We start from the raw sequence: 26,139 nt of genomic DNA on the forward strand, positions 1-26,139 counted from the left end.
ATTTTCCGAATATGTAACCTAAATTTCCTTTGCTTCAAACTGAGCCAATTATATCTTGTCCTACTCTTGGTGGACATGAAGAATAATTGATCACCATCTTCTTTATAATAAGCTTCTACAAATTTGAAGATTGTTATCCCTCCCACCCCCCCTCCCTCTGTAGACTAAACAAGTTCTTTCAACTTTTCCTCATAGGTCATGTTTTCTAAACCTGTAATCATTTTCATTACTCTCCTCTGACTCTCTTCACTTTACTTGTATTTTTCTTAAAGTGAGTGCCAAAACTGGACTCAGTACTCCAGCTGTACCTTTCCCATCTTACAAACAACACTCCTTTTTGCCTCTTTTGCCCCAGGATAACACTGTTGATTCATATTCAATTTGTGATCCACTGTAACCCCCACTCCCAATCCTTTCCAGCAGTACTGTTCAGCCAGTTATTCCTCAATTTGTTTTTGGCATTTGAATTTTCGATCCTAAATGCAGTATTTTGCACTTGTCTTTACTGAATTTCATCTGGCTGATTTTTTTTTTTAAATGAGATTACAAATTTGTCTGTTAAAGGTAATCGTGTTGATGTAATATACTTAGACTAAGGTAAAGCATTTAACATGGCACAGCACAAAAACTAGAATGCTATAAAATTAACATACTGCAAATTAAATGGATTAGAACTGGCTGACAGATCTCAAAATATAATTGTAAATCATCACTGAGCAGGTGTGTTTCTAGTGGGGATTGGCTCTTGGCCCTACGCTATTTTACCATTTTTATCAATGACCTAGAAGAAAAACTCATCATTGATAAAGTTTGCACATAACACAAATAATGGAGCACTAGCAAACAACAAAGAGGATAGGTCACTGATCTGAATCACTTGGTAAACTGGGCACAAGCAACCAATGTGTTTTTAAATATGGCCAAATGTATACATTTGGAATCAAAGAATATAGGCCATAGGTACAGGATGGGGGACACTATCCAGGGAAGCAGTGATTCTGAAAAAGGACCAAGTGGTCATGGTGGATAATCAGCTGAGCAGGAGGTCCCAGTGCAGCCTTGTGGCCAAAAAGGCCAATGAGATCCCTGGATCTATAAACAGGGGAATATCAAGTCAGAACTGGGAGGTTATTTGGCACTGGTGTCCAGTTCTGGACACCAAACTTTAGGCAAGATGTGGACAAATTAAAGATAATCCAGTGGAGAGCTTATATTAGAGAAAGTCCAGTGTGAGGCTGGACAAACACTTGTCAGAGAAGGTCTAGGCTTCCTTGCGTCTGCCTCAGCACAGAGGGCTAGTCATCTAGTCCAGTCCCAAGTTCCTATGATTGGATGTTTTTCTAACAGAAACGCTCTAGCTCAAACAGGAATTAAACCTGGGAAGTTCTATGGTCAGTGTTATGCAAGAAGTCAGACTAGATGATCACAGTGGTCCCTTCTCATCTTGGAGACCTCATCCTGGTGCAGCCAGAATTTCACTCAATATCTTCTGAAAAAGGAAATTGTATTCAGATTTTTTGTACTCTCTCTTATTCAGTGGCTTTCATAACTTAGGGTACGTCTATATGTCAATATGTTCGATGTATTGGGGATCGATTTATTGCATCTTGTCTAGACACAATAAATCGATCCCCAAATCGACGCCTGTACTCCACCTCGGCAGGAGTAAGCGGAGTTGACAGGGGAGCCGCGGCAGTTGACTTGCCACCGTGAGGATGGCCAGGTAAGTCGAACTAAGATGCTTCAACTTCAGCTACGCAAGTACTAGTGTAGCCCAGGCCTAACTTACAGATGCATTTTTCCAAGTCAGAGAACACCTACATTTAAACATGTGGGCCTAAATCCAACGTTGACACAAACCAATTGACTTCAGTGGAGTTACATTAAGAGTAAATTTATATCTGAGTTGCTCAAATTTTGAATAGGTTTCTAATTAGAATGCTACCTGAAAAGCGACAGAACGGTTTTTAAGCACATCAGGTCAAATGACCATATGCGGTTGTGTATTTTCCCACTGCCTTGATAGATGCTACCACAATAGTTTGACTATTTTCTTCCTCATAGACTCTCCAAGTGGAAATTCAATAATGGATTTAGCCCCTGGTCTAAAGCCGCAAGCTTTACTTTATGCAGGTGAGTAGTCCCTTTGAACTTCATGTGACTAGTTTGTATGTAAAGTTAAGCACATGTGTAAACTGTGTGCAGGATTGGGGTCTTCATCTTAGAAGGGAAGGATGGTTCAAAGGGTTAAGGCACTTTCTTAGGCAGTGGGAGATCCCAGTTTAATTTCCTGCTCTGTCATAGACTTTCTGTGAGAGCTTGGGCACATCACTTAGGCCCCATTTTTTGAAGATATTTAGGTGTTGCAGTGCCAAAATCCCAGATTTTGGCTCCCAGAGTGCCTAAATCCCTTTTGAACATTAGAATCAGGCTCCTAAATCAGTTAGCCATTGCAACGTTGCATGCTGTAACACCTAAATACCTTTAAAGATCCGGAACTTGGCCTCTCTGTGCCTCAGTTCCCCATCTGTAAAATGGTGAAAATAATGCTCTTGCCTCCCACAGTTGTTAAGACAAATACAATAAAAGATCGTGAAGCACTTTGAGATTTACTTGAAAAACCATTACATGTGTGTAGTGGGGCGACTGCCCCACTCCTGCAGAAAAGGAGTTAAAAGTAGACCTGGAGAGGGCTGCAGCAGGGAAGGGGATTAAGAATAGCTGGGGGAAGCTGACTGGGTAGCTGACCACAGCTGTGACCAGCTCATTTAGGGCCCAGCTGGCCCTTATAAGAGACTGACTCTCTCTCTGGAGCCAGAGCCTGAGCCAGAACTGCAGGCCAAGTTAAGGGCCCACAAAAAAGGGTACTAGGGCTGCAGAGAGGCAGCCCAAGAATAGGCAGAGGCAGGGGCAGAGGCAGCTGGTCCAACCCCCCTTGCCGATGATGAGCAGTTTACAGACTACTGTCTGTCCCAGTGAACGGGGGCTAGATGGAGACTGGTAGTAGCCACTGAGACAAGGTGGGATAGGAGGTTCCCCTGGGAGACGAGACCCAGAGTGAGGGGGTACTGCGGTGGGTAGAACCCCTGAGTAAAGGACACCAGAGTCCAGGAGGGGCACGGGGGCCAGTGGCAGGTGAGACACCAGCCGGAAGAGGGTGATCCGGAGCTGGAAAAGAGCTAATTCCCTGGCCACTCAGCAGGAGGTGCCGTGCCGGTGAGATGTCACCCCACCACAGTAAGAAATAGATATTACTTATTAATAATCTAAACATTTTGGCTAACACTGTAAAATCATTAATTTAATTCTTTGATGAAATTACAAATCATAGAAACCCCTTTGGGACTGCCACTTGATATGCTTAGACTACCTCTGAGCCTGTTTTCCCTACCAGCTTGGGACTTCAGTGCCATGCCCTGCCTGGTTTGAGCCAGAAATGCTAGCCTGCTACAAACTCAGCAGGCTAGCATTCCCCAAAAGCTGCAGGCTTAACTGAAAACAGCTTAAGAAGTGCTCCTGTCTCCAGCACTCAGCTACCCAACTCCCTATGGAGTCCAAACCCCAAATAAATCAGTTTTACCCTGTATAAAGCTTTATACAGGGTAAACACATAAATTGTTTGCCCTCTATAACACTGATAGAGAGAGATGCACAGCTGTTTGTCCCCCTCCCCCCCGGTATTAACACATACTCTGGGTTAATTAATAAGTAAAGTGATTTTATTAAATACAGAAAGTAGGATTTAAGTGATTCCAAGTAATAGACAGAACAAAGTGAATTGCCAAGCAAAATAAAATAAAACATGCAAGTCTAAGCCTAATATAGTAAGAAAGTGATTACAGATGAAATCTCACCCTCAGATGTTCTAGTGAACTTCTTTTACAGACTAGCCTCCTTCTAGTCTGGGTCCAGCAGCCACTCACACCCCTCTAATTACTGTCCTTTGTTCCACTTTCTTTCAGGTATCCTTTGGGAGTGCAGAGCTTACCTCTTAAGCCAGCTGAAGACCAAATGGAGGGGTCTCCCAGGACTTTATATAGTTTCTCTCTTGTGGGTGGAAGTCCCTCCCTCCCCCTGCATAGAATCCCAGCAACACAATGGAGTCTTGGAGTCACATGTCCATGCATGACTTAGTTCTCTACAGGGATGTTCCCAGGAAAGCTCAGATGTGGATTGGCTTTACTTGAATAACGCCTTCACACACTGTTGATCAAATCTGCCTTAGGTGCTTTCTACAACAAACACTTTAAATACAAGCATAGAGCCAATGCTCATAACTTCAGATATACAAACAATACATGAATAGGATGAATACATGCAGTAGAACATAACCTTTGCAGGGATGTGTTACATGGCATATCTAGCATAAAACATATTCCAGTTATGTCCTATTTATATTCATAAGCATATTTCTATAAAGCATTATGGGGTGCAGCATCACATAGTTGATAAAAAGGTAACTGCGTAGATGTAATGTACTTAGACTTTTGTAAGATATTTGATTAATACCATACAACATACTGACTAAAAATTTAACATTACACAATAATCAATAAAGCACAAGTTATATGGATTTAAAACTGGCTAACTGACAGATCTCAAAAACTGTTAATAAGGAATCATCACTGAATGTGAGTGTTTCTAGTGGTCTTCTGCTGGAATCAGTACCAGCTCTCATGCTAGTCAACATTTTCTTCAATGATCTAGAAGTAAATATAAAAATCATTGCTGATAAAATTTGTGGATGACCCAAAATTGGCAGAGTGGTAAATAATGAGGAAAAGGCAGCCATACAGAGATACCTGGATCTCTTCCAAACATGGGCCCAGTCAAATAAAATGTGTTGTCATATAGCCAAATACAAAAGTTATACATCTAGGAATAAGGAATACAAAATAGGGCACTGTATCATGAAAAGCAGTAAATCTGAAAAAGATTTAGGTGTAACGGTGGAAAAACTACTGAACATGACCTCCTGGTATGATGCAAAAAGGGTTAATGCAATCCTTGTATAAATAGGGGAGTAGAAGTAGGGAGGTGATTTTACCTCTATATATGGCTATGGTGAGACAGATACTGGAACACTGCATACGGTTCTGGTGTCCACATTTTAAAAAGGATGTTTAAGAACTGGAGAGGACACAGAAAAGAGCTACAAAAATGATGTGTGCTGGAGGAAATGGATACTGTGAAAGGTTTAAAGAGCTCAATCCGTTTAGCCTATCAAAAAGAACATTGAGAGGTGACTTGATTACAGTGTCTAAGTGCATTCACAGGAAGAAAATACCATGTACTAATGAGCTCTTTCATCTAGCTGAGAAAGGCATAACCACAACCAATGGCTGGACACTGAAGCTAGACAAATTAAATTAGAAATAAGGGACATTTTAAAAAAAAACACTGGAACAAACTACCATGGGAAGTGGTGGATTGTACATCTCTTGATGTCTTCAGAGCAAGACTGGATGCCTTTCTGGAAGATATGCTTTAGTTATACAAGTTACTGGGCTCAATAAAGTTTATACAAGTTACTAGGCTCAATAAAGTAGTATCTGGGTGAAATTAAGTGGCCTGTAGTATACAGGAGGTTAGAGTAGATCAGAAGTCGGCAACCTCTGGCACGTGGCTTGCCAGGGTAAGCACCCTGGCAGGCCGGGCCAGTTTGTTTATCTGCCACATCAGCAGGTTTGGCGTGGGAGCTGCAGTTCGCCATCCCAGGCCAATGGGGGTGACAGGAAGCAGCGCGGGCGAGAGATGTGCTGGTTGCAGCTTCCCGCCTCCCGCATTGGCCTGGGTCAACGAACCGCAGCCAATGGGAGCCGTGGTCCGCCAAACCTGCCGATGCAGCAGGTAAACAAACTGGCCCGGCCCGCCAGGTTGCCTACCCTGGCAAGCCACGTGCCAGAGGTTGCCGACCGCTGGACTAGATGATCTAACGGTCCCTTCTAGCCTTGAACTCTATGAATAAATGGTGCAGTTTTGCAAATTAAACCTACTTTAAACACCCACACTTTCTATCTTCCCACAAATATGCTAATTATAACTATTATGGGTGTTCAACAAGATAAAATCATGAGTGGTGTGGAGAAAGTGAATAAGGAAAAGTTATTTATTTGTTCTCATAATAAAAGAACTAGGGGCCACCAAATGAAATTAATGGACAGCAGGTTTAAAACAAATAAACTTCACACAGCACACTGTCAACCTGTGGAACTCCTTGCCTGAGGAGGTTGTGAAGGCTAGAACTACAACAGGGTTAAAAAGAGAAGTAGATAAATTCATGGAGGTTAAGTCCATTAATGGCTATTAGCCAGGATGAGTAAGGAATGGTGTTGCTAGTCTATGTTTGAAGAGAGTGGAGATGGATGGCAGGAGAGAGATCATTTGATCATTACCTGTTAGGTTCACTCCCTCTGGGACACCTAGCATTGGTCTCTGTCAGTAGACAGGATCCTGGGTTGGATGGACCTTTGGTCTGACCCAATATGGCCATTCTTATGTAAGAGCTTTAAAGGGCATATGGCGTTCATTGAGAGGTTATAGTAAATGAAATATATTTGACCAATTGAAGACAAAACAACTCTTCCAGAGGTTATCACTTTTGGTACCTTTGGTATATCACTTAACTCAGGAGAGATGCTTGCACCTTGTTTCTCAAATTGGAATCATTCTGTTATCAAAGTCTCACAAAACAATTATTTTGTCTTCTGGTTGATCAAAGATAAGGGCTTACAGGGAGCTTGATTAGTTTCAAAAACAGATATAAGAGTAACGTTAGTGGAAAGATGACGAAGCTAAGGTAATCAGCACTATTAATAACTCTGATTCCTAATCAAATACAGCTGATTTTGCCTGCTGCTCATACATTAGCTCTGTTATCATTATGCATCTTCCAGATTCTATAAGAAGATTCATTCTAATGTTTGTAAAACACGACCACAAAAAACCCATAAACCTTACTATAATTGCATCTTGCTTCTTCCTGAAAACTGCCCTATGTGTGTGTGGGGGGAGAGGAATACGTTATCACAGAATATCAGGGTTGGTGGGGACCTCGGGAGGTCATCTAGTCCAAGCCCCTGCTCAAAGCAGGGCCAATCCCCAACTAAAACATCCCAGCCAGGGCTTCATCAAGACTGACCTTAAAAACCTCTAAGGAAGGAGATTCCACCACCTCCTTAGGTAATCTATTCCAGTGCTTCACCACCCTCCTAGTGAAAAAGTTTTTTCCTAATATCCAACCTAAACCTCCCCCACTGCAACTTGAGACTATTACTCCTTGTTATGTCATCTGGTACCACTGAGAACAGTCTAGATCCATCCTCTTTGGAACCCCCCTTTCAGGTAGCTGAAAGCAGCTATCAAATCCCCCTCATTCTTCTCTTCTGCAGACTAAACTTATAAGGAGATGTTGAGGGAACTGGGATGGTTATGTGCTCCAGCACCTAATCATTTTGTTGCCCTCCGCTGGACTCTTTCCAATTTTTCCACATCCTTCTTGTAGTGTGGGACCCAAAACTGGACACAATACTCCAGATGAGGCCTCACCAATGTCAAATAGAGGAGAATGATCATGTCCCGCAATCTGCTAGCAATGCTCCTATTTATACAGCCTAAAATGCTGTTAGCCTTTTTGGCAACAAGGGCACACTGTTGACTCATATCCAGCTTCTCATCCACTGTAACCCCTAGTCGGTCCCTAGTCTGTACCAGTGCATGGGATTCTTCCATCCTAAGTGCAGGACTCTGCACTTCTCCTTGTTGAACTTCATCAGATTTCTTTGGCCCAATCCTCTAATTTGTCTAGGTCTCTCAGTATCCTAACCCTACCCCCCAGCATATCTACCACTCCTCCCAACTTAGTGTCATCTGCAAACTTGTTCAAGGTGCAGTCCACGCCATCCTCTAGATCATCAATGAAGATATTGAACAAACCAGCCCCAGGACAGACCCTTGGGGCACTCCACTTGATACCAGCTGCCAACTAGACATGGAGCCATTAATCACTACCTGTTAAGCCCAATGATCTAGCCAGCCTTCTATCCACCTTACAGTCCATTCATTCAGGCCATACTTCTTTAACTTGCCGGCAAGAATGTAATTAAAAATCATGGGGGAAATCCTGGCTCCAATGAAGTGCATTGCCATGGACTTTAGTAGGCCCAGGATTTCACCCCATATCATAATGCATACATATGCACACGTTTCCCTAATTTCATTCTCAGAAAAAGCTAAATCGTTTTTGTTGAAACCTTCACACACACACAAAATTCAGCCCAAGGCAGACACGCAACATGGAAAATTTCAGCTCATACAGTTAAAGTTCAACAAAATTATATGCAACTGAAAACAGGATCTTATCATGGATAGTGCTAGGCAACTTTAACTGCAGACATTACTACTGGAGCAACCTATAATAGATTGCCTTATTTATGGGATTTATGTGCATGGCTGGTACAACAAACCGGTGTTAGAGTGTGGTAATCTCTTTGCCCTTCTCAGGCTGCTGACCAGCAGGTGTATTCACTTATGGAAAAACTTGAGAACCACTGCCTTGTTTGTTGCTTATTTCTGTAGTGAAACGTATCATCTTACCTCCTTTCCAAAACTCTAGTTATGCTGCATACTCTTTGAAAACACGCAATGTTTTTCATACAAACTCTACCAGTGGGTGCTAATCCAAGACTCCAAATGCACTCGGCTGCATGCAGGACAGTTTACACACCTCTGAGGAGAAAGCATCGTCCATGGTATCTCAGACACATGGATTTGGTTGGCTCCACAGCAATTGTTATGGAACACTCCCTTAACAGTCTTTTTCCAAATAAAAAATATGACTATTTTACCAGACAAATATGTACAGTAAATAATATGATCAATCTTTTTGGTATTAGTATTGTTGGTTTACACTTATAGCATTCTTAGTCAGGTGGCATAGTAGCTGCTGGATGAGTTTTGTTTCAGCATGAAGGTTTAGTGATTATTCTAAAGACACTTGCACATCTGAGGTTTTACTATGTACCATGTTGTGCAGCTTTAGCGCACGCACATTGTTCTCTTGTTCCAGGATGCTCTGATTAATAGCTTTCCCTTTCATAACACACTTATCTGCAACAAGAGTAACAAAAATTAAATGAGTTGCTGCCAACTTTATTTGCATCCTTCACCATTTATTTGCTGTGACATTAAAAAAAAATTTATAATGAAATAATGCCACTGACACAGTTTTCATATAAAAGGCATCTCTTCTCCAGAATACTTGTATTGTGCTTGCTAGCAAATTTTAAAATAGATAAAGGCAAAATTTCAGCCAAGATAGAAATATGCATGTTAAAAATATTATGAAGGAAAGCATACAAAATATGACAAATATTTTCCAGAGAAGTTCTCATCTAGACATTCCTTTGAATGAGGAAACACGCAACAGAAATAAAAAATTAAAAGAGCAAAATGTGACAGGTGTAAAGTATATGTACACCTAGTTTTTTAAAAGAGAATATTGTCTGCCAATCAGAATGGCCAAATAATAATTTTAAAGTGTAATATGCTGAAAAAGTGAAGCATTCATATTTGTTAATTTACTATTAAAAATGGTGACCAAACTATCAATTTAAACACTTGGTTTTAATATTCTCTTATTTTTATTTGCCAGTTCCCTTAAAAATAAGGGTGCATATTCTTTTTGTGATGGACAGGCACACCCATAAGTTTCCCAATAATGATGCAGGTGTTCCCTCTCTGTCCAATTTCTTTCCCATGCAAATATCTTCCTTTTCTAATATATCTTCTCAGTCTCAAATAAAAAAAATAAAGGTCTATTTCATAAACTTCCCTTGGTAACAGTACTTCCCAAAACACCCAGATATCTGTGTTCACAGCTGGAAATAGTTCAACCACTGGTAGCCAAAGTAAGGCTCCAGTATGCTAAGACAACCTAACCAAAAACTGGCATCCCAAAGAAAAATACCATGCCAGAACAATTTGAACAGCTGTTAGCCAGGGCATATATTTATAGTAAAAAATGATGAGTGATAATAGCACCATGATATCTTGAAAGAATGGTTAGGAGTACATCTTGTTTGAAAGATACCATTGGTTGAGGACAGGCAATGTACACACAAACGTATTTACCTATCAAGCTGATTAATTGAACAGAATTATAATCTACCCAAATTTTCACAATAGATTCTGCAGGGCTCTGCTTCTGGAAAAAAAAAGTTCCTATGTAAATTATTTTTAATGCAAGTGTTATTAGGAGTGTCAGAAAAATCAATTAACAATGGTGCCCTAACTCTATAGAAACAAAGGTCTTTCAGAAATAGAAATAAGATTATGCCATTTCTTCTACTGTGTTTATTCTAAAAATGACATCAAAGAAGCATGGACTTTTTTTTTTTGGTTGTGACATCACAGAGAAAAGTATTCTTTTCACAGCTTCTTGTGTAGCTGGAGCCTCCATGCTTGTGCACATTATATGCTGTTATCAGTTTCTATCCTTGCATATGAATAATTTTAATCCTCTAGCAATTATCAGCCTTCTGGACCAAAATAAAAAAATCTTAAGCACAACCTTACTTTTGTTAATTAATTTGGTGAGCAGTTCATTTACTCGTTGTTTTACGAGACTTAAATATTTAATTCTGTGTTTGTCCCATTTAAGATCCTTTTCTCCTTGGCTGTGATTGTTTCCTGTCATCATTTTTTTTTTAAATCTGCTTATGATCCAGGTGAAGTTTCCTATCTTTTAGTATCTTTCTTGCATGGCTTTTATCATTACACATAACTTTGCATTTTTAATGTGCCACCTTTCATTCTAGTACACATCCCAGTTTACATATTTCTTAAAAATTATTTGCATATCCATCTAATAAAGAAATAGATTAAAATTTTAAACCATTAGCAATAATCAATACTGTGATCTAGGCTACGATTTCTTGATCGCGTCACTTTTTTCTCCACACTTTCTTGGGCTTATTGCCATAGGTTTGAAGGGACCATTGTGATCATCTAGTCTGACCTCCTGTATAGCACAGTCCATGGAACATCCCCCAGGTAATTCTTAGAGCATGTTCTGTTAGAAAACATGCAATCTTGATTTAAAAATGGTCAGAGATGGAGAATCTACCACAGCCCTTGGTAAATTGTTCCAATGGTTAATTACTATCATGGTTAAAAATCAATGTCTTATTTCCAGTCTGAACTTGTCCAGCTTCAACTTCCACTCGCTGGATCATGTTATGCTTTTTTCTGACTGAAGAGCCCATTATCTTTCCCCATGTAGGTAATTATAGACTGTAATCAAGTCTTTCCTAAAATATTACAATGATTTATACAATACTGGTAGCGTGCTAGGCCACAACTCCTCAAAAGTGTTTAGGCACTTAACTCCCTAGCCTAGCACTCCCATAGTTAATTCCTTTGAGGAGACAAGATCCCTGTCCTGAAGATCCAATCATCTAAAACCTTAATCCAGCACATCACTTCAACACCTGCTCAGTTTTAAACGTGTGCAATTCTACTGACTTCATTGGCAGTACTCAAGCATTTACTCTAAAGCACATGGCTAAGTGGTTTACTGGATCAGGAAAGTAAACAAAGTGCAAAGAGAGGTAAGGGCGAGACATAATGAAAGAGTATGAATGTACAGTCAACATTTAGCATATATCACTTAATGCCATAACTTCTTGTTTGAAGCTTTTTAAAATATGTAGAGTATTTCTGTCTTTGAGTTGAGTTTTACAGGTCTCTTATTTTTTCTGAGTTTGCAAATTCTTTAGAGCAGGGACCCAGTCTGTATCTACGAAGCAATGTATAGCTACGAAGCAATGTAGTAGTATTAGCCAACTATCCCTTCAGTAACAGAAAATGTAATAATAATTCAACAGGTGTCCAGCCTGAACTTTGGGTGTCCTGATAACAATTAAGATTACAACCCCATTGGTATCATTATATAAACTTTCACCCCAAAAACAAGGAAGATGGGCCTTGCAGTGTGTCCAGAAGATTTAAAAATCCAGACTTTACAGACAAAGGAGAAAAGCAAATTCCATTTGAGAGACCTTCACACCCAACAGAGTCACTTACATAGCTCAAGATGGAGCCCTATCATGGTAATCTGCCTTTCTTAGAATGCCACACAGCCATCTACTGGGTAACCAGGCCCCAACCCATTTAGAGATTTAAGTTTAAACACAGCACCTTGGATTGTATGTTTCACTATTCCCAATTTTGTCACTTTTTAAAAATTGTAATTATTATTTCTTAAATGGAGCAGCTCAGATTTAGGGAATATGTAGAGGGGAAGGTGGGGGAAAGGAAGGTAGCTTTAGTCTTTTTAAGGAAAAGATTATTGTGTATCTGTAATAGAGTAGCAAGCTCAGTGTGCTAGAGGCTGTACGTTCATATACAGTATATTCCTGAGGGAATTCTGTGCCAAAAAAACTAAAAATTTTATGCCAAAAAAATAAAAATTCTGCTTATTTTGTCAGTAAATAAACATGGAGGCTCCAGCATGGCAGTGGGGAGCACAAGCCACTGGCTGCATGGGGGTGAGAGATCACTCTCCAGACCTCCACTCCCAGACACAGACCTGGTGGTAAAGCTGCACCAGACCCCGGGGCCCTGCCTATTCATGCCAGGTGCGCCAAAATAGCAAGTGAGAGGGTCAGAATCTCATACACACACCTAGCCCTGGCCCCCAGTCTAGATGTGGGGTAAGCAGGCTCAGCCCAGCAGGATCCGAGTGTGCAGGGGCTTAGTGTGGGGGGATCCAAGTGTGGAGCAAGAGAGTTCTATGTAAGGAAACCTGAGTCCTGGGGGTTTAGTGGAAGGTACAGATATAGATATGGGTTTGGGAGAAGGGGAGGATCTGGATGCACAGAGGTGTATTGAGGGGTTCCAGGTGTGGGGGATAAGGTTCGATGGGGTGGTCTGGGTGCTGGGGGAGTTAGGGTCCAGGTGAGGGGATGGGGCTCATCAGGGTGGGAGTTTGAATGCAAGAGGGTCACCAGGGGTGATCTGGATGCACAGGTGGGGGGTTAGATGTAGGAGAGGGGCTCAGTAGGAGTCCAGAGGTAATGGGGTGGGGTGAGGGCTCAGTGGGAGGGTTCTGGATGCCCAGGCTTTGGGCACACAGGGGAAAAAAATCCCCATACACTGACCCCTCCTCCTGCAGCTGCAGGAGCAATGGGGGCAGGAAACGAGTGAGGGATGTGCAGCCGGGGGAAGGTTTCTGGAGGTGGGTCTGTCCCAGCCCCAGCCGCTTCTTGCGGGAGGAAGAAGTCCCGTCCTCCCCCAGCCACAGCCCAGCCAGGACTAGCAGCTGAGCCCAGCGCAGGGTAGGAGTCACCAGCAGGCATATCCACAACCTCATGGTGATTTACCTCTCCGCCAGCTGCTCCAGGCACCCAAAATGCCATGCCCACATGCTCTTCCAGCTTCCCTTTGCTTCCCCATCAGAAAGTCATTTTTCTGCAGACAAGCAAATAAATCTGAAAGAGGACGTGAACTCTGCGCGCATGCAGTGGCATAGAATTCCTCCAGGAGTAACAGTAAAACAAAAACAAAAAAAAAGCCTTCCTATAATAATCTACAATCTAAAAGGGCAAACAACAGATGATGGGTTTGGTACTGAGATGCAACATATGTAAGTTTTAGTTAAGATGATAGCTAATACATATCTAGTTTGCTCCGTGGTTTCTTAAATGAAAAAAAATAAGCAAAAACTTACTGACTCGTTTGTTTTAATCGTCATGTAGAAAAAAAAAAGTCTTGAAAAGAGGTTATTAGCTGTGTGGACCAACTCAGAAAGAGTATCTAAGAATAGGGTAAAGTGCAGAAAGAGCATCCAGATGACTCTGAGGCCTTGTCTACACTACAGGGGAAATTCAATCTAAGCTATGCAATTTGAGTTACGTGAATAGCGTGACTAAAATCTACATCGCTTAGGTCTACTTACCATGGGGTCCACGCTACACGATGTTGACAGGAGACACTCTCCTGTCGACTCCCCCTACTCTTCTCGATCCGGTGGAGTACAGGAGTCGACGAGAGAGTAATCTGTGGTCAATTTAGCGTGCCTGGTGAAGATCTGCAAAATCGACTGCTGATGCATCAATCACTGCTTGTCAATCCCCCAGTAAGTGTAGACAAGTTCTGAGAAAAGCAATCAAAAAGGGCACCAAGTCTGGCATCACTAGCAGAATGGAAGGTATGGTGGCACAGCAAGAAACAAGGCTATAGAAACAGAGAGGCCAAATAGTACAAGGGCTCAAATAGAAAGATAAGAAGTTTAAACTTGATGCACTGGAGAAGGACTCAGACGATGGATTTTAAAAGGGGGGGCAGGATAGGAGGAACAGACAAATCAGTAAGACAGGAAAGTTATCTTAGCAGCTGTATTTATATCAGCTAGATGAATGTGAGGTGGATGTCAGGGAAACCAGAAAGGAGGAAAATGGAGAAATCAAGATGAGAAATAATGAGGGCCTGGCAAGAGTTTCAAATAGTCAGAGAGTCCAGATATTAGAATGTTGAGGAGAAAGAAGTGCTAAGAGATATGTGGCAAGGAAGGAGTTGAAGATGAAAGATGAAAATGAGACAGATGAAATAAAGTAATCGTTCTCTATTTAGTGGGGAAGGAAAGCGAGCAACAGATGGCATCATGAAGACAAAGGCATTTAATGCCTATTTTGCTTCAGTCCCCACTGAAAAGTTTAATTAATATTAACAAGGAACACAATCCAGAATAGGGAAAGAAAGTTGGAGGTATTCAAGTCAGCAGAGCCTGACAAAATTCACCCTAGGATATTTAAGGAACTAGCTGAATCAATCTTGGAAACATTAGCCATTATCTTCAAAAACTAATGGAGGAAAGGTGAGATCCTAGAGGGCTGGAGAAGAGCAAACAGAGTATCCATGTTTAAAAAGAGCAGCAAAGAGGGCATGGAGAATTGTAGACCAGTCAGCTCAACTTTGATACCTGGAAAAATACCAGAACAAAATTGTTAAACAATCAGTCTGTAAGCACCTAGACAATAATGGGGTAATAAGTAATAGCCAAGAACAAATCATGCCAAACCAATCTAATTTCCTTCTTTGAGAGTTACTGGCATAGCAGATGGGAGGAAGCTGTAGACATGATATATCTTGATTTTAGTAAGGCTTTTGCTCTCCCACTCTCATAAGCAAACTAGGGAAACATGATCTAGATGATACTACTGTAAGGTGAATGCATAATTGGTTGAAAGACTGTACTCAAACAGTAGTCATTAATGGCTCACTGTCAAAATGGGAGGACATTATCTGGTGGGGCCCCAAAGGGGTCTCTTCTGGGTCCGGTAGTGTAACAAGAGAACTGAATTTGACTAAACTGCGGCCATTTTGAGTATCCAGCCACTATTAGCTGAAAACCAAATACCACATAGTTGGGAAAATGTGTTAGGGCTCTCTTAGGCAAGACCAAACATCTGCATGACTGCAGTTTTGCTAACCAGAATGGGAGGATGGGACAGAGAGTTAATGTACCATGAGAATGGAAGGGAGTATGTGGATAGCTGATCTTGGACCTGAGTGCCCCTGACATACAAGTTTTAGTGTTATGACTAGAAATGCTTTGCTGATAAGAGATAATGACTAATTTGCTGACCAATGACCAACCCACTAGGGGTTACTATGGTGACCTACGAGGAAACACTAAAAGTTATGTGCTTTGTTGAAACTAGCTATACAAGTTTAAGTAAAAGAGTACATCTTGGAGCAGTTTGTAGCAGCTTTTCTTTGAGCAGAGACTGACATCCTCTCCCCAAGCAACTGGATGGAAGGAGGGCTCCCTGGAAGCCCAGTAGTTGCCCACTCAAAACTATCTCAGACTTTGGGTAACTATGCTTAGGGTGCTCTACAACTATTGCGTGTGTGGGGGGGGGGTGGGAGAGAGAGAGAGAGACTCAAAGAAGGTGCTGTGGGTTAAAGCACTCTTGCTTGTACCAATCATTTAGCAGATGGAGGACCTGTGTCCCCACTGATTTATTCCTGACACCTCCTGAAGAAAACAGGCTAAGTTACCACAGTTTTGGGTTCTGAAACCCCTGAATAACAGTGCTATTCAACATTTTCATTGTCAACTTGAATAATGGAGTAGAAAGTATGATTATAAAATCTGCAGTTGACACCAAGATGAGAGGGATTTCAAGCACTTTGAAAGACAGGGTTAGGATTCAATATGACCTTGACAAATTAGAGAATATTTCTGAAATCAACAAGATTAAATTCAATAAAGACAAGTGCATAGTATTACATTTAGAAAGGAAAAATCAAATGCATGAATACAAAATGAGAAATAACTGGCTATGCAGTAGTACTGCAGAAAAGAAACTTGGGGATACAGAGGATCAAACGATAACAGAAGCCAACAACATGATGCAGTTGTGAGAGAGGCTAATATCATTCCTGAGTACATTAACAGAAACATTGCATGTAAGACACAGTAGGTAATTGTCCTACTCTACTGTGCATTGGTCAGGCCTCAGCTGGAGTAATGCGTTTTGGGCACTGTGTTTTCGGAAAGATGTGGACAAATTGAAAAGAGTCCAGCGGAGAACAAAAAAAAATAATAATAATTAAGGGTATAGAAAACCTGACCTATAAGGAAATGTTAAAACTACTGGTTATATTTAGTCTTGAGAAAAGACTAAGGGGGCGTGGGAAATCTGTTGTAGTCTTCTAATATGTTAAGGGCTCTTTATAAGGAGGATGGTAATCAACTGTTCTCTGAAGGTAGTACAAGAATTAATTGGCTTAAATTGCAGTAAGGGAGATTTAGGTTAAATATTAGAAAAAACTACCCAGGGAGGATGTGGAATATCCATCACTGGAAGGTTTTTAAGAACAGGTTAGATAAACACCTTCAGGGATGATCTAGCTATATTTGGTCCTGCCTCGGCACCAGGGGCTGGACTAGATGAACTCTCATGGTCCCTTCCAGCCAGCAATGATCCTCAGGTTATGGTCCTACATGACACGGAAGGGGTGTTTTTGTCACAAGTGATACAGAATGGGTGGGAGTGGTGAGGGTTTCTGAGGAAAAGTAAGTTTATTTTGGCCAATGAATTGATCTTTTGCCAAGAATTAACAACTTAAATGTATAATCAGACAAGAACAGGATTAAGCAATTGGCAAAGGAAATGGCACTTCATTGTGAGACCCAAACCAAAATAAGCACAATATAGTGAGTATTGGAAAGAAGGTTGTTAGTAGGAGGCATATAGTACATATTGCCATGATAGCATCCACCAGTTCAATGGTGTATTCTCTTGTGTTGATCTTCTCCCCGTCTCTTCCCCACCCCTGCTGCATCTAGGGCCTGATATAAAGCCCATTGAAGCCAATGAAGAATCTCTTATCAGCTTCAATGGAGTTTGGATCAGGCCCTATATGCAGCTTGCCGATAATTAGCATCTGTGCAAAGTGCAGCCCAATATTTTCCTATTTTGAAAGAGATATATGGGTAAATAACTATGCAATCAGTTTGTAACACAGACAAAATGCAGTTTACAAAATGCAGGTATTACCTATAGATGTGTATTTTGTGAGGAAGGGGAGGGTCATAGCCTCTTGTGAACAGTTACTAAATTGTCAATGGAATTCAATAAACATAGTTTTTTAAAAAACTAATTATTTGTTACAATAACCAGCTACTACTGCCACTTTGTATGTGGAGATTTGTAAACTATTTCCATTTGAGAAGTAATTGATTGCATTTTTATCATTTGCCCAAGTTTATATGGTTGTTCTCATCCAAACAGCTGATAACATCTATTTGCTGCAAATTATATATTATAATTCTTAATTCAAAAGCTGTACTGGAAAACAAAATGGTAATTTGTGCTGTAAATGGAAGTACAGAACCTTAATCATTCATTGTTAACATTGGAACTCATTTTATTATTTGCAAGAATAATTTAATTAAAACTGTGGAGAATGTGTGTGTATAAAAATACCAAAGTTTCAAATGTATTCACACTATATGACAGGTGATGACATGAACCTCTTCTCTTCATGCTGACATGAACCAGACTGTTTTGGGAGCGAATGGAGGTCTTATGATTAAAGCCCAGGACTGCGAGTCAGGAGACTGTTTCTATTCTTGGTTCTCCAACAGATTTCCCATATATGCACTTGCACAAGACACTTGGGCTCAAGTTTTCAAGTGTCTACAGGTGCCTAAACTGCAGCATATGGAGTGTGATTTTCAGACATGCTGATCACCTGCGGCTCCCAGTGACTTCAAATAGAGCCACAAATACTCAGCATCTCCTCCAAAAATGACACCCAAAACCAGTGTCCACTTTTGAAAATATTGCTCTTAATCTGCCTGCACTTCAGTTTCATCTGTAAAATGGAGATAATACTACTTACTTACCCCAACAATATGCCCCTGAAACTTAATTAATGTTTATAAATAGCACTGGGATCCTTAGGTATAGAGCACTTTAAAAGTATTATTTTCCCTTCCTTTTCAGCACTAAATTTTACAGCACTAAATTTCAAATCTATGAAGAGATTTACTCACAAAGCAAAGAGACGCATAAGATGGAACAAAAAAAACCAAAACAAACAAAAACAAAAAAAAAGCACTTTAGAAATGTGCAACTGCTTTTCCACATTTCATTTAGCCTCTACACCTAAATTTATGTCAGGTTTTCTGCTATGTATGTCCGTTGTGCTGGTATCCCTCAGTGATACCTTCTGGTCATGGTGAGACTAATCCAATCTCAGGCATCCACACTGCCTCAGGAAAAAAAACTACAAAACTCCTTAGCTTTTGGTAAATCAGGTCAGATTACTATAATCTAAATGATAAAGATCAGGTAATATTTTTGAAAATGTGTACACATTTCTCAGTAAGACTTCATCTACAAATGAGGATCTCAAAGCTTGAAGTACATAGTTCTAACTCCTGCAGCTCATTTTTGGATATCTATATAAAAAGAAATATTAAAATACAATTGTCTCAGAAAATGAAAATCCTCTCAGGTGCTCTCCCTCCCTACCCAAAAGGCACACTGTCTCATGTATTAAATCATTTTACTGTTGCCCTTTAAATTTAATACCCTTTTGCAGTACACATTTATCTATACACTAGCAGAGTGTACTCATTGATTTCCTATGGTCTCTCTAGAAGGTTCTGCTTCCCTGATGATGAGTACAAAGGGTGGATGACCCCATTCTCATTCCAATGCAAACCCTGCACTTTTACATTTCTGCGTAGACCATATGGACGTGCGACCAGCTAAGAACTCTCTGCCCTCTTCCTACAGAATGCATAGCTGCTGTAACTACAGGCATTTTTTCCTCCTTTATGCAACGGTATTTTTAAAGACTACAATCTAAGGCGTGAACCGCTGAAATGCATTCATTTATCAGGAACATAACTGTACCTTGCAAACTGTAGCTAAATCTTCTATTCTAAACCAATATTCCAAAATAACATCTTGTCCCTTTTGTGTATGTGTTTTAAACTAACATTATTTTGCTCTACTGTACCATTATTTTGCTGTTTTGCTCAGGAACATGAGGAAATGGTATGCACCCAGTTTAAATCATATTTATTTGCCAGATAAAACTGGCATCAGGAACCTACTTCCTTTTTACATCCAGGATGCAGATGGGTTTAGTAAACAGTAAAAGGATTTTCATTTTGAAAACTGGACAATCGTTTTATTTTACAAACCTAGCAAATGATTTTAAAATCAACAGTTTGTACTGATCACAAATTTTTAAAAATACTTTTGTGTGGAACTGTAAAAACATTATATTTGTTTAATACCTGAAATAATTGTTTCAAAAAACAAACAAAAAATTCTTCAACTGTGATAGTAAGGACACCTTAAATTATTCAAAATGAAATATTTTAAAATCCAAATTACATTAAATCTAGTATGCTATTTATTTACTTTTTGTACTATTTTGTTTATTCAAGGGAAGAGTGTCTTGTCAGTTTCACTTTCAGTTTTACTTTGTTTCACTTTTTGGTTCTTATGTACTGTGAACATAGTGCCACTTGGATTGCAAAAAAAACACAGGAAAATCTTTAAATTCAAGATTAACACTTTTTAAATTTTTTTTAACATCACAAAGCCCATCTCTGTTAACAACAGATTACATTTTTTGCTTAATAAAAAAAGCTGTACAGAGCCTAAACTTTGGCTCTTATCTATTAGACATTGTCTTTTTAACCTCCAGAAACATTGGTACAAATATTGCTTAGATTACAACTGAAAATAAATGAGAGTATCAATCCAGTGTTTTACAGACTTCGGTGGGGGCCGGGGGAGGGGGGGAGAAACACACACTACCACAATGAACAGTCTTTTTTTTCCATTAATAAGAAGTCCCAGTCCACAAAAACCTAGGACACTTTGCTGGCAGGGCAAACCGAGGAAATCTGTACAGCATTTCACTCAACACTTGGTTACCTCATATACACAGACAGTACATATTGGCAGTGTGCACAAATACTTACACAGAATTTTTTAAAACTGCAGAAAGTCTAAAGTCTGGGGATCAGACCAAAAAGGCCAGAAATACTGAAAGCACAGCTCAATCAAAGGTATGATTTGACTATGGGCCAAAACACAAGCTGAGCCACTGAGTTACTTTTAACACAGGAAGGAGAAAATGCATAAAGCAAAGTATTAAATTTAGTCCAATACCCGGGAAGTATTGACAAAATGCTCTCACTGGATTGTTTTTTCCTTGGCTATTCCATATTCAGAAACACACACAGAGCCAAGCCACAAAAACAGCTCTAAGCTCAAGCTTTCAACTACTTACCTACTTCCATTGACTGTTTTCAGTAGAAGTGTTTATATAAAATATTACCATGTTTAAAAATAGTACAAAGAAGAAGGGGGGCCTAGCTAACAAGCATACAGCTTAGAGTTCCAACAGGAATCAGTGCCTGCATGATGAAATGGCATATAAGGGAGAGTACTCCCTCAAAACATCACAGTTTTATATTTCCACTACATGGATTTTCTTGAAGAGGAAAGACCAGGTTTAAGCCCGCAATTGAAGTTTTTAATAGTTCTTTTCCTTTTAGAGGCTCCTAAAGCACCTCACATCACTACATAGATTCAACACCACTGCAATGCAGCCACTTCTGGGCTGGACAGCAGCGGTTAACTAGTGCACAGAACACTAATCAACAGTGAGAGGAAGGAGAAATTATGGACACCACCACTATGTTAGACCTTTTCTCTGAGAAAACCCATAGCCTTTTTGATAGGGATAGGGTAAACAGAAATAACGGTTAATTTTTCATGACTATTAAATAAGATGAAAAGAGAATTTCAGTTAGCCAGTTAGTCTCACTTGGTTTCTATTGGAAAAATGTCCATAAAAATCACTCCCAGAACTGCCAGCTTTGTTGACAGTCTCAGAGAAGTCAAAGAATCAACCAACCTAAAGACAACTGGTTCCTTCACTTCACGGAGGAAACCTTGTACCATTCTGTAAGTAGAGAATTTCAGTCTCCAAGGTTGGCAGTCCGAACTTTGAATACCACTAAATTCTCTTTAAAAAATTAAGATAAAAAAAAACTTTAGTACATAGATGTTATTTTTAGAGTTCTCTTTAATAATAGAAAAATATGGCAACCATAATTACAATAGACCTTCATTTTCATGCAGAGTGCCTTGGAACTCGGTTCAAAATAGATTTCTTGGTACAGTCTCCAAATATAAGTTTTCCAGGTATGGCTTCCTTGTGATTTTTTTTTCAGTTTTATATAAAATACAAAAGTTATTTCTAAGAACATTACCAACAAATCACCCCTCCACAGCCAATGCTGAAAGATGAACTGCAATGATATGTCAAAAATGCAAAAATTAAAACTCCTAAACCAAAGGTTTAAGTCATAGAGTAATTATCCTACTTCTTATTTCAAAACTGCTAGTTTTTATATGGTGTTTACAGGAGAATTCACTTCATTCTCCTTCATTTGATTGTTTATATTGAGAAGTGTTATTTTTATTACATTTATTAAAAACATGGCTTGTGATGCCAGGAAGAAATCTCCTTCGTGAGGTATGGTTGAACTGCTATTGATATTGTACAAAAGATCCTTTTACAGGGTACTAGATACTGAGAGTGCATCATATTGATTTAGGAATAAAAAGCTATTTTTTCAGTAGAGTCAACTCCTCCTTTCATAAGCACTTTGTAATGCTTTAAAGTTTGAGGGCTTGTTTTTTTAAAATTGAAGTGGAGTAAACAAAACAAATTAGATTTGAGCAATGTTGCTATATTTAGTGAGAAGAAATGGTTTGTAAGCTTTTTTGGCTGCAGCTCAGATAAAAAAAACCATTAATATGTCTGGCTCTCAAATTTAGAGCAAGTCTACTTTTTAAGTGTTAAAAAACATATACAAACTGATTTTTAGCAATACTGGATTAATTTTCTGATTATATATCAGCAGTGATTATCCTATTGCTAATTTTCATTTGGGTGAATCTGGTTGTTTTTAATGCTAACATGAGACTCATAAAATGATAACAGAAGGGAGTCATGAACACAAAAAACAGTGTGTATCTTAAATTCTTCTTGGGTTAGACCTTGGAAAATCTGGTGTGCTCATCTATTCTTCATGCACTGTTGTACCGTGATTATACCTTCTACTCTTCAACTCCCTCCCTAATCATGCATATTTAATTCAAGTTTGTGTACTATATCTTAGAGTTTATATAGTCTTACTAAAAATAGATCATCAGCATCCCACATTATCTTCTGTTTTCCCCTTAGATACAATTCAACGCTGATCTCTAGAAGAAAGCAACTACAGATTTTCAGTAATTCTTCCTAGTTTTCATTGCAGTTTGGCCATACTTTAAAAAAAAAAAAAGCATAAAAGAATCTAGTATTCAACACAGCTGTCCTTTTATGGAAATACATTTCACTACAGAGTGGAACTAACTTTATCTAAATGAACTGGTTTAGATCTGATTTTATTGTCTTCGTCCTTCTTAGCAATCCCACCCCCCTTTGATTTCCAAGGAGCTCTCCCTTGACTGCTTGCCTTAAACCAGGCATAAACCCTTGTTAGATTACACTAAATGGTGTGGATTCATATATAAAATGGGAGAAAACAATACACTGTGCATTATGTAAACACACTCGCAGCGGCGGTCCTGCCTTTTAGGGCCAGTGAAAGGCGCAGTTGGTTGGTGGGGATCACACAGCAACTTATCAGGCTCTATCTGCCCTTGCCTAGTTGGCCGGAGACCCGCGCTTTTGCATTCAGAGAGTCCTTGGTTCAGTGCTTCCATCAAGGGGCTGGCCTGGCAATCGGGGCTCGCTCCGTGTGCCTCACGCGGCCGATCCCCCGGGGGTCTGGTGGTTCCGCGCACACACACACAGGCACGCAATGCCGCCAGGCTGTGCCTTTCACTGAGCACAGAGCCAGGGTCAACACAGGCAAAGCTCCCTTGGTCCCGGACCGCCCCAGTGCGGCCCCGTGCCCGGAGCAGGCTGGCTACCCGCTCGCTCCCGTCCAGCCCCAAGCAGGTGCCTTCCAAGTTGGGGCTGAAAAATATCAGCTCCCCCGCGAGTTCGCGGTTCACTCGGCGGCTCAAGCGCAGCGGGCAGGCTCCGGGGGGCGCCCAGGCTGGCTGCGGCGGCGGAGGAGGAGCCCGGCCGCCGGCTCTCCGGGCTGTGACCCGCCGGTCCGGAGGCAGCGAGGCGCGTGCGGTGTCTGGAGCCCTGGCTACGAGGGGGGTAACCTTAAACCGGCAGCGGCTTGTTCCGGAGCTCAGTTTCCTGGAAACCGGCCCTGTGGGCCGCACGTTTTTCCATGAGCTCAGCACAGCTCTGCCTCCAGCAGGGCGGGAGCCGCGCAGGCGAGCCTCCTCCGAGCCCCTCCGCCACCTGACACACACCCGCCCCCCCCCAGCTCCCCGCCTCCTCCCGCCGGCCGGGCTGGGAGAGCTTCCCTTCCCTCCTCGGCCGCAGGCACTGGGCGCTGCTGCCTCCCCCGCTCCGCGGTGCAGGTCACCTGCCCGGGGAGCCTGGACATCCACGGCTCAACTTTTCCCACAACCCCCTCCCTTCCCCACTACACGCCCGATGCCCGTGGACTTTCCCCAGCCGGCAGTGAGGGCAGCAGACGACATCCGTTATTTAACTGAAGCCATTCGGGAGGCTCCCAGAATAGCTCTTGACAACCTCAGACGGGGATTTTATTTTTTTACCCTTCCCCCTCCTCGCTGCTTTTCAGCCCGCCGCGCACCCCCACCCCCCAGCCTGCGTCTCCTTGCAAAGCCACTTGCTGGGAGGTTGGGGTGGAGGGGGTCCTTGGGATGCACGGGCTGCATTGCACAGTCATCAAAGTTAAGTGGCGGTGGGGAGCTCTGAAGCAGGGAGGAATAATCGGGACTGTTCCCATCCAGACAGGGTCAGTAATTAGGGCATGTGATGCCTATTCAGCCATTTTGGGGGGGCTTCCAAGCACCTTAGCAACTAGCAGTTATCCCCTCATACACACACACACACACACGCACCCCTCAGTGCAAGGCGAAAGGAAGAGCGCAGCCAAGGGGGGACTTGGGAAGGTTGCGCTTGAGTTGCCTTGTTGTGAGTTGTTCCTGGGTAACGCGCGGCTCTCCACAACAGTGCCGGCACCCGCTCCTAATTCTCCTCCTGCTGCTGCTCCTCAGTCCTCCCAGGAGGGGCTTGCGGGGAGCGGAGATCAGGCGCATTCCACGTCGCACTAGCACCTTCTCTCTCGTTTTTGCACCATCCTCCCCTTTGAACACAAACCCACAGCCGGAGCACAACCCCTTCTCCCCCTCCCCACCTCGGCGGCCCCTGAGGCGCTAAGCGGGTGCAGAGGAGAGCGCCTGGCAGCTCAGCCACTTCTTACCTGGTTGTAGGAGCTCTCCCAGGAGGAGGTGTAGTTGTAGAAGAAGGAAGAGAAGAAGGCATCTTCTGACAGCCCGCAGCCAGCCATCCTCCGGGTGCAAAGCCTCTTCAGCCGGGCACAGCAGCCTTTGCAAACTCTTGCTTCTTGGTTGAACCGCTGCTGCTCCTGGCGCTGCCACCCCGGCGTGTGCCTAGAGCTTTGCCCTGGCGGCGGCTCGCACGGCGTGTGTGTGACAGGGAAGGAGGGGAAGAGACTGGATGGAGAAGAGAAGGGATGTGTGTGCGCGCCTCTGTTTGTAGAGGCACTGAGGAGCCAAAGCCGGAGTCACGTGTACGCGTTCACTCCGACGCCGCTGCTGCTAGGGACGGGCTGTGGCTACAGCCCCTAGTCCTAAATCACCAGCGCCAGGTGACCTTTCCGTCCCCACCCACCCTAATTTCCTCCCCAGCACAGCGGGCTGCGCAAGAAAACCAGAGGGCGCTCGCTTGCAGAAACTGCTGCTGCACCAAAGCAAAAAGGACGGGCAAGTGAAGTGGGGATGAGGATCCTGCTTCTCTCCCACCCCAAGATCTGAGGTGCAGGCTCCTACCAAAGGCATCGTCTTCCCCAAGTGTATTTAAACGTCCCTTTGGCTGCAATTGGTTTGAATCAGTTTGCAGCGTGAAACAATTACACGCCGCCAATTTTATCCCCCGCCTTCGGAATTATGTAAATCAATACAAAAAAGTTCAGTTAATTTCCAGACTACGATCAAGCAAAAGCTACGCTCTTCAAAAAAATAATCTGTGCATAGGCCATTTCTCCTCTTCCTCACACTAAATAAATAAATCAAGTCTCAGCTTAGGTCTCCAGCAGCATGAGCCTCCACAGTAAAGAGGATGATACTTGAAGTACTCTTTCTAGTGACAACTTGGTTTTCGCTCTCCCATGTTGGTAGTGCTGTGTATAAAGCCTCTTGCAGCTCGTTATAAAGGAAGCTTTTCCCAGCCCCTGCAGCCTCATGGGAATCTTGAAAAAATAGTTAAGAAGAGGTAGGTGCTATATCATTTTTCTCTTTCTTCTCCAACCTGAGTCTTTCGAAGGGGGGTCACCAACTTATTTTATTTATTTAATTTTTTTTAAAAGAGTTTAAGTAGCTGCAGAAGTTACTTTTCACATGACTTCATTTTGTGCTTTTCCTTTTTTAAATAAAATGTTTCTCGGGGTTATTTGAAAGCCCCACA

At 41.7% G+C, this 26,139-nt stretch overlaps 1 protein-coding gene across 1 annotated transcript in view; it reads right to left on the reverse strand.

Annotated features, from left to right (window-relative positions):
- Positions 1 to 25,310, reverse strand: part of PPARGC1A (PPARG coactivator 1 alpha) — a 501,596-nt gene extending 476,286 nt beyond the window's left edge. The window contains 1 exon segment of the mRNA XM_030564335.1: positions 24,917 to 25,310. Within this exon segment, the coding sequence (XP_030420195.1) occupies positions 24,917 to 25,003 (87 nt within the window). The 5' untranslated portion in view covers positions 25,004 to 25,310.
- Positions 25,311 to 26,139: the final 829 nt, after the last annotated feature.

Source organism: Gopherus evgoodei, chromosome 5, assembly GCF_007399415.2.
Source record: "Gopherus evgoodei ecotype Sinaloan lineage chromosome 5, rGopEvg1_v1.p, whole genome shotgun sequence".
In the NCBI taxonomy this organism is placed as follows: Eukaryota; Metazoa; Chordata; order Testudines; family Testudinidae; genus Gopherus; species Gopherus evgoodei.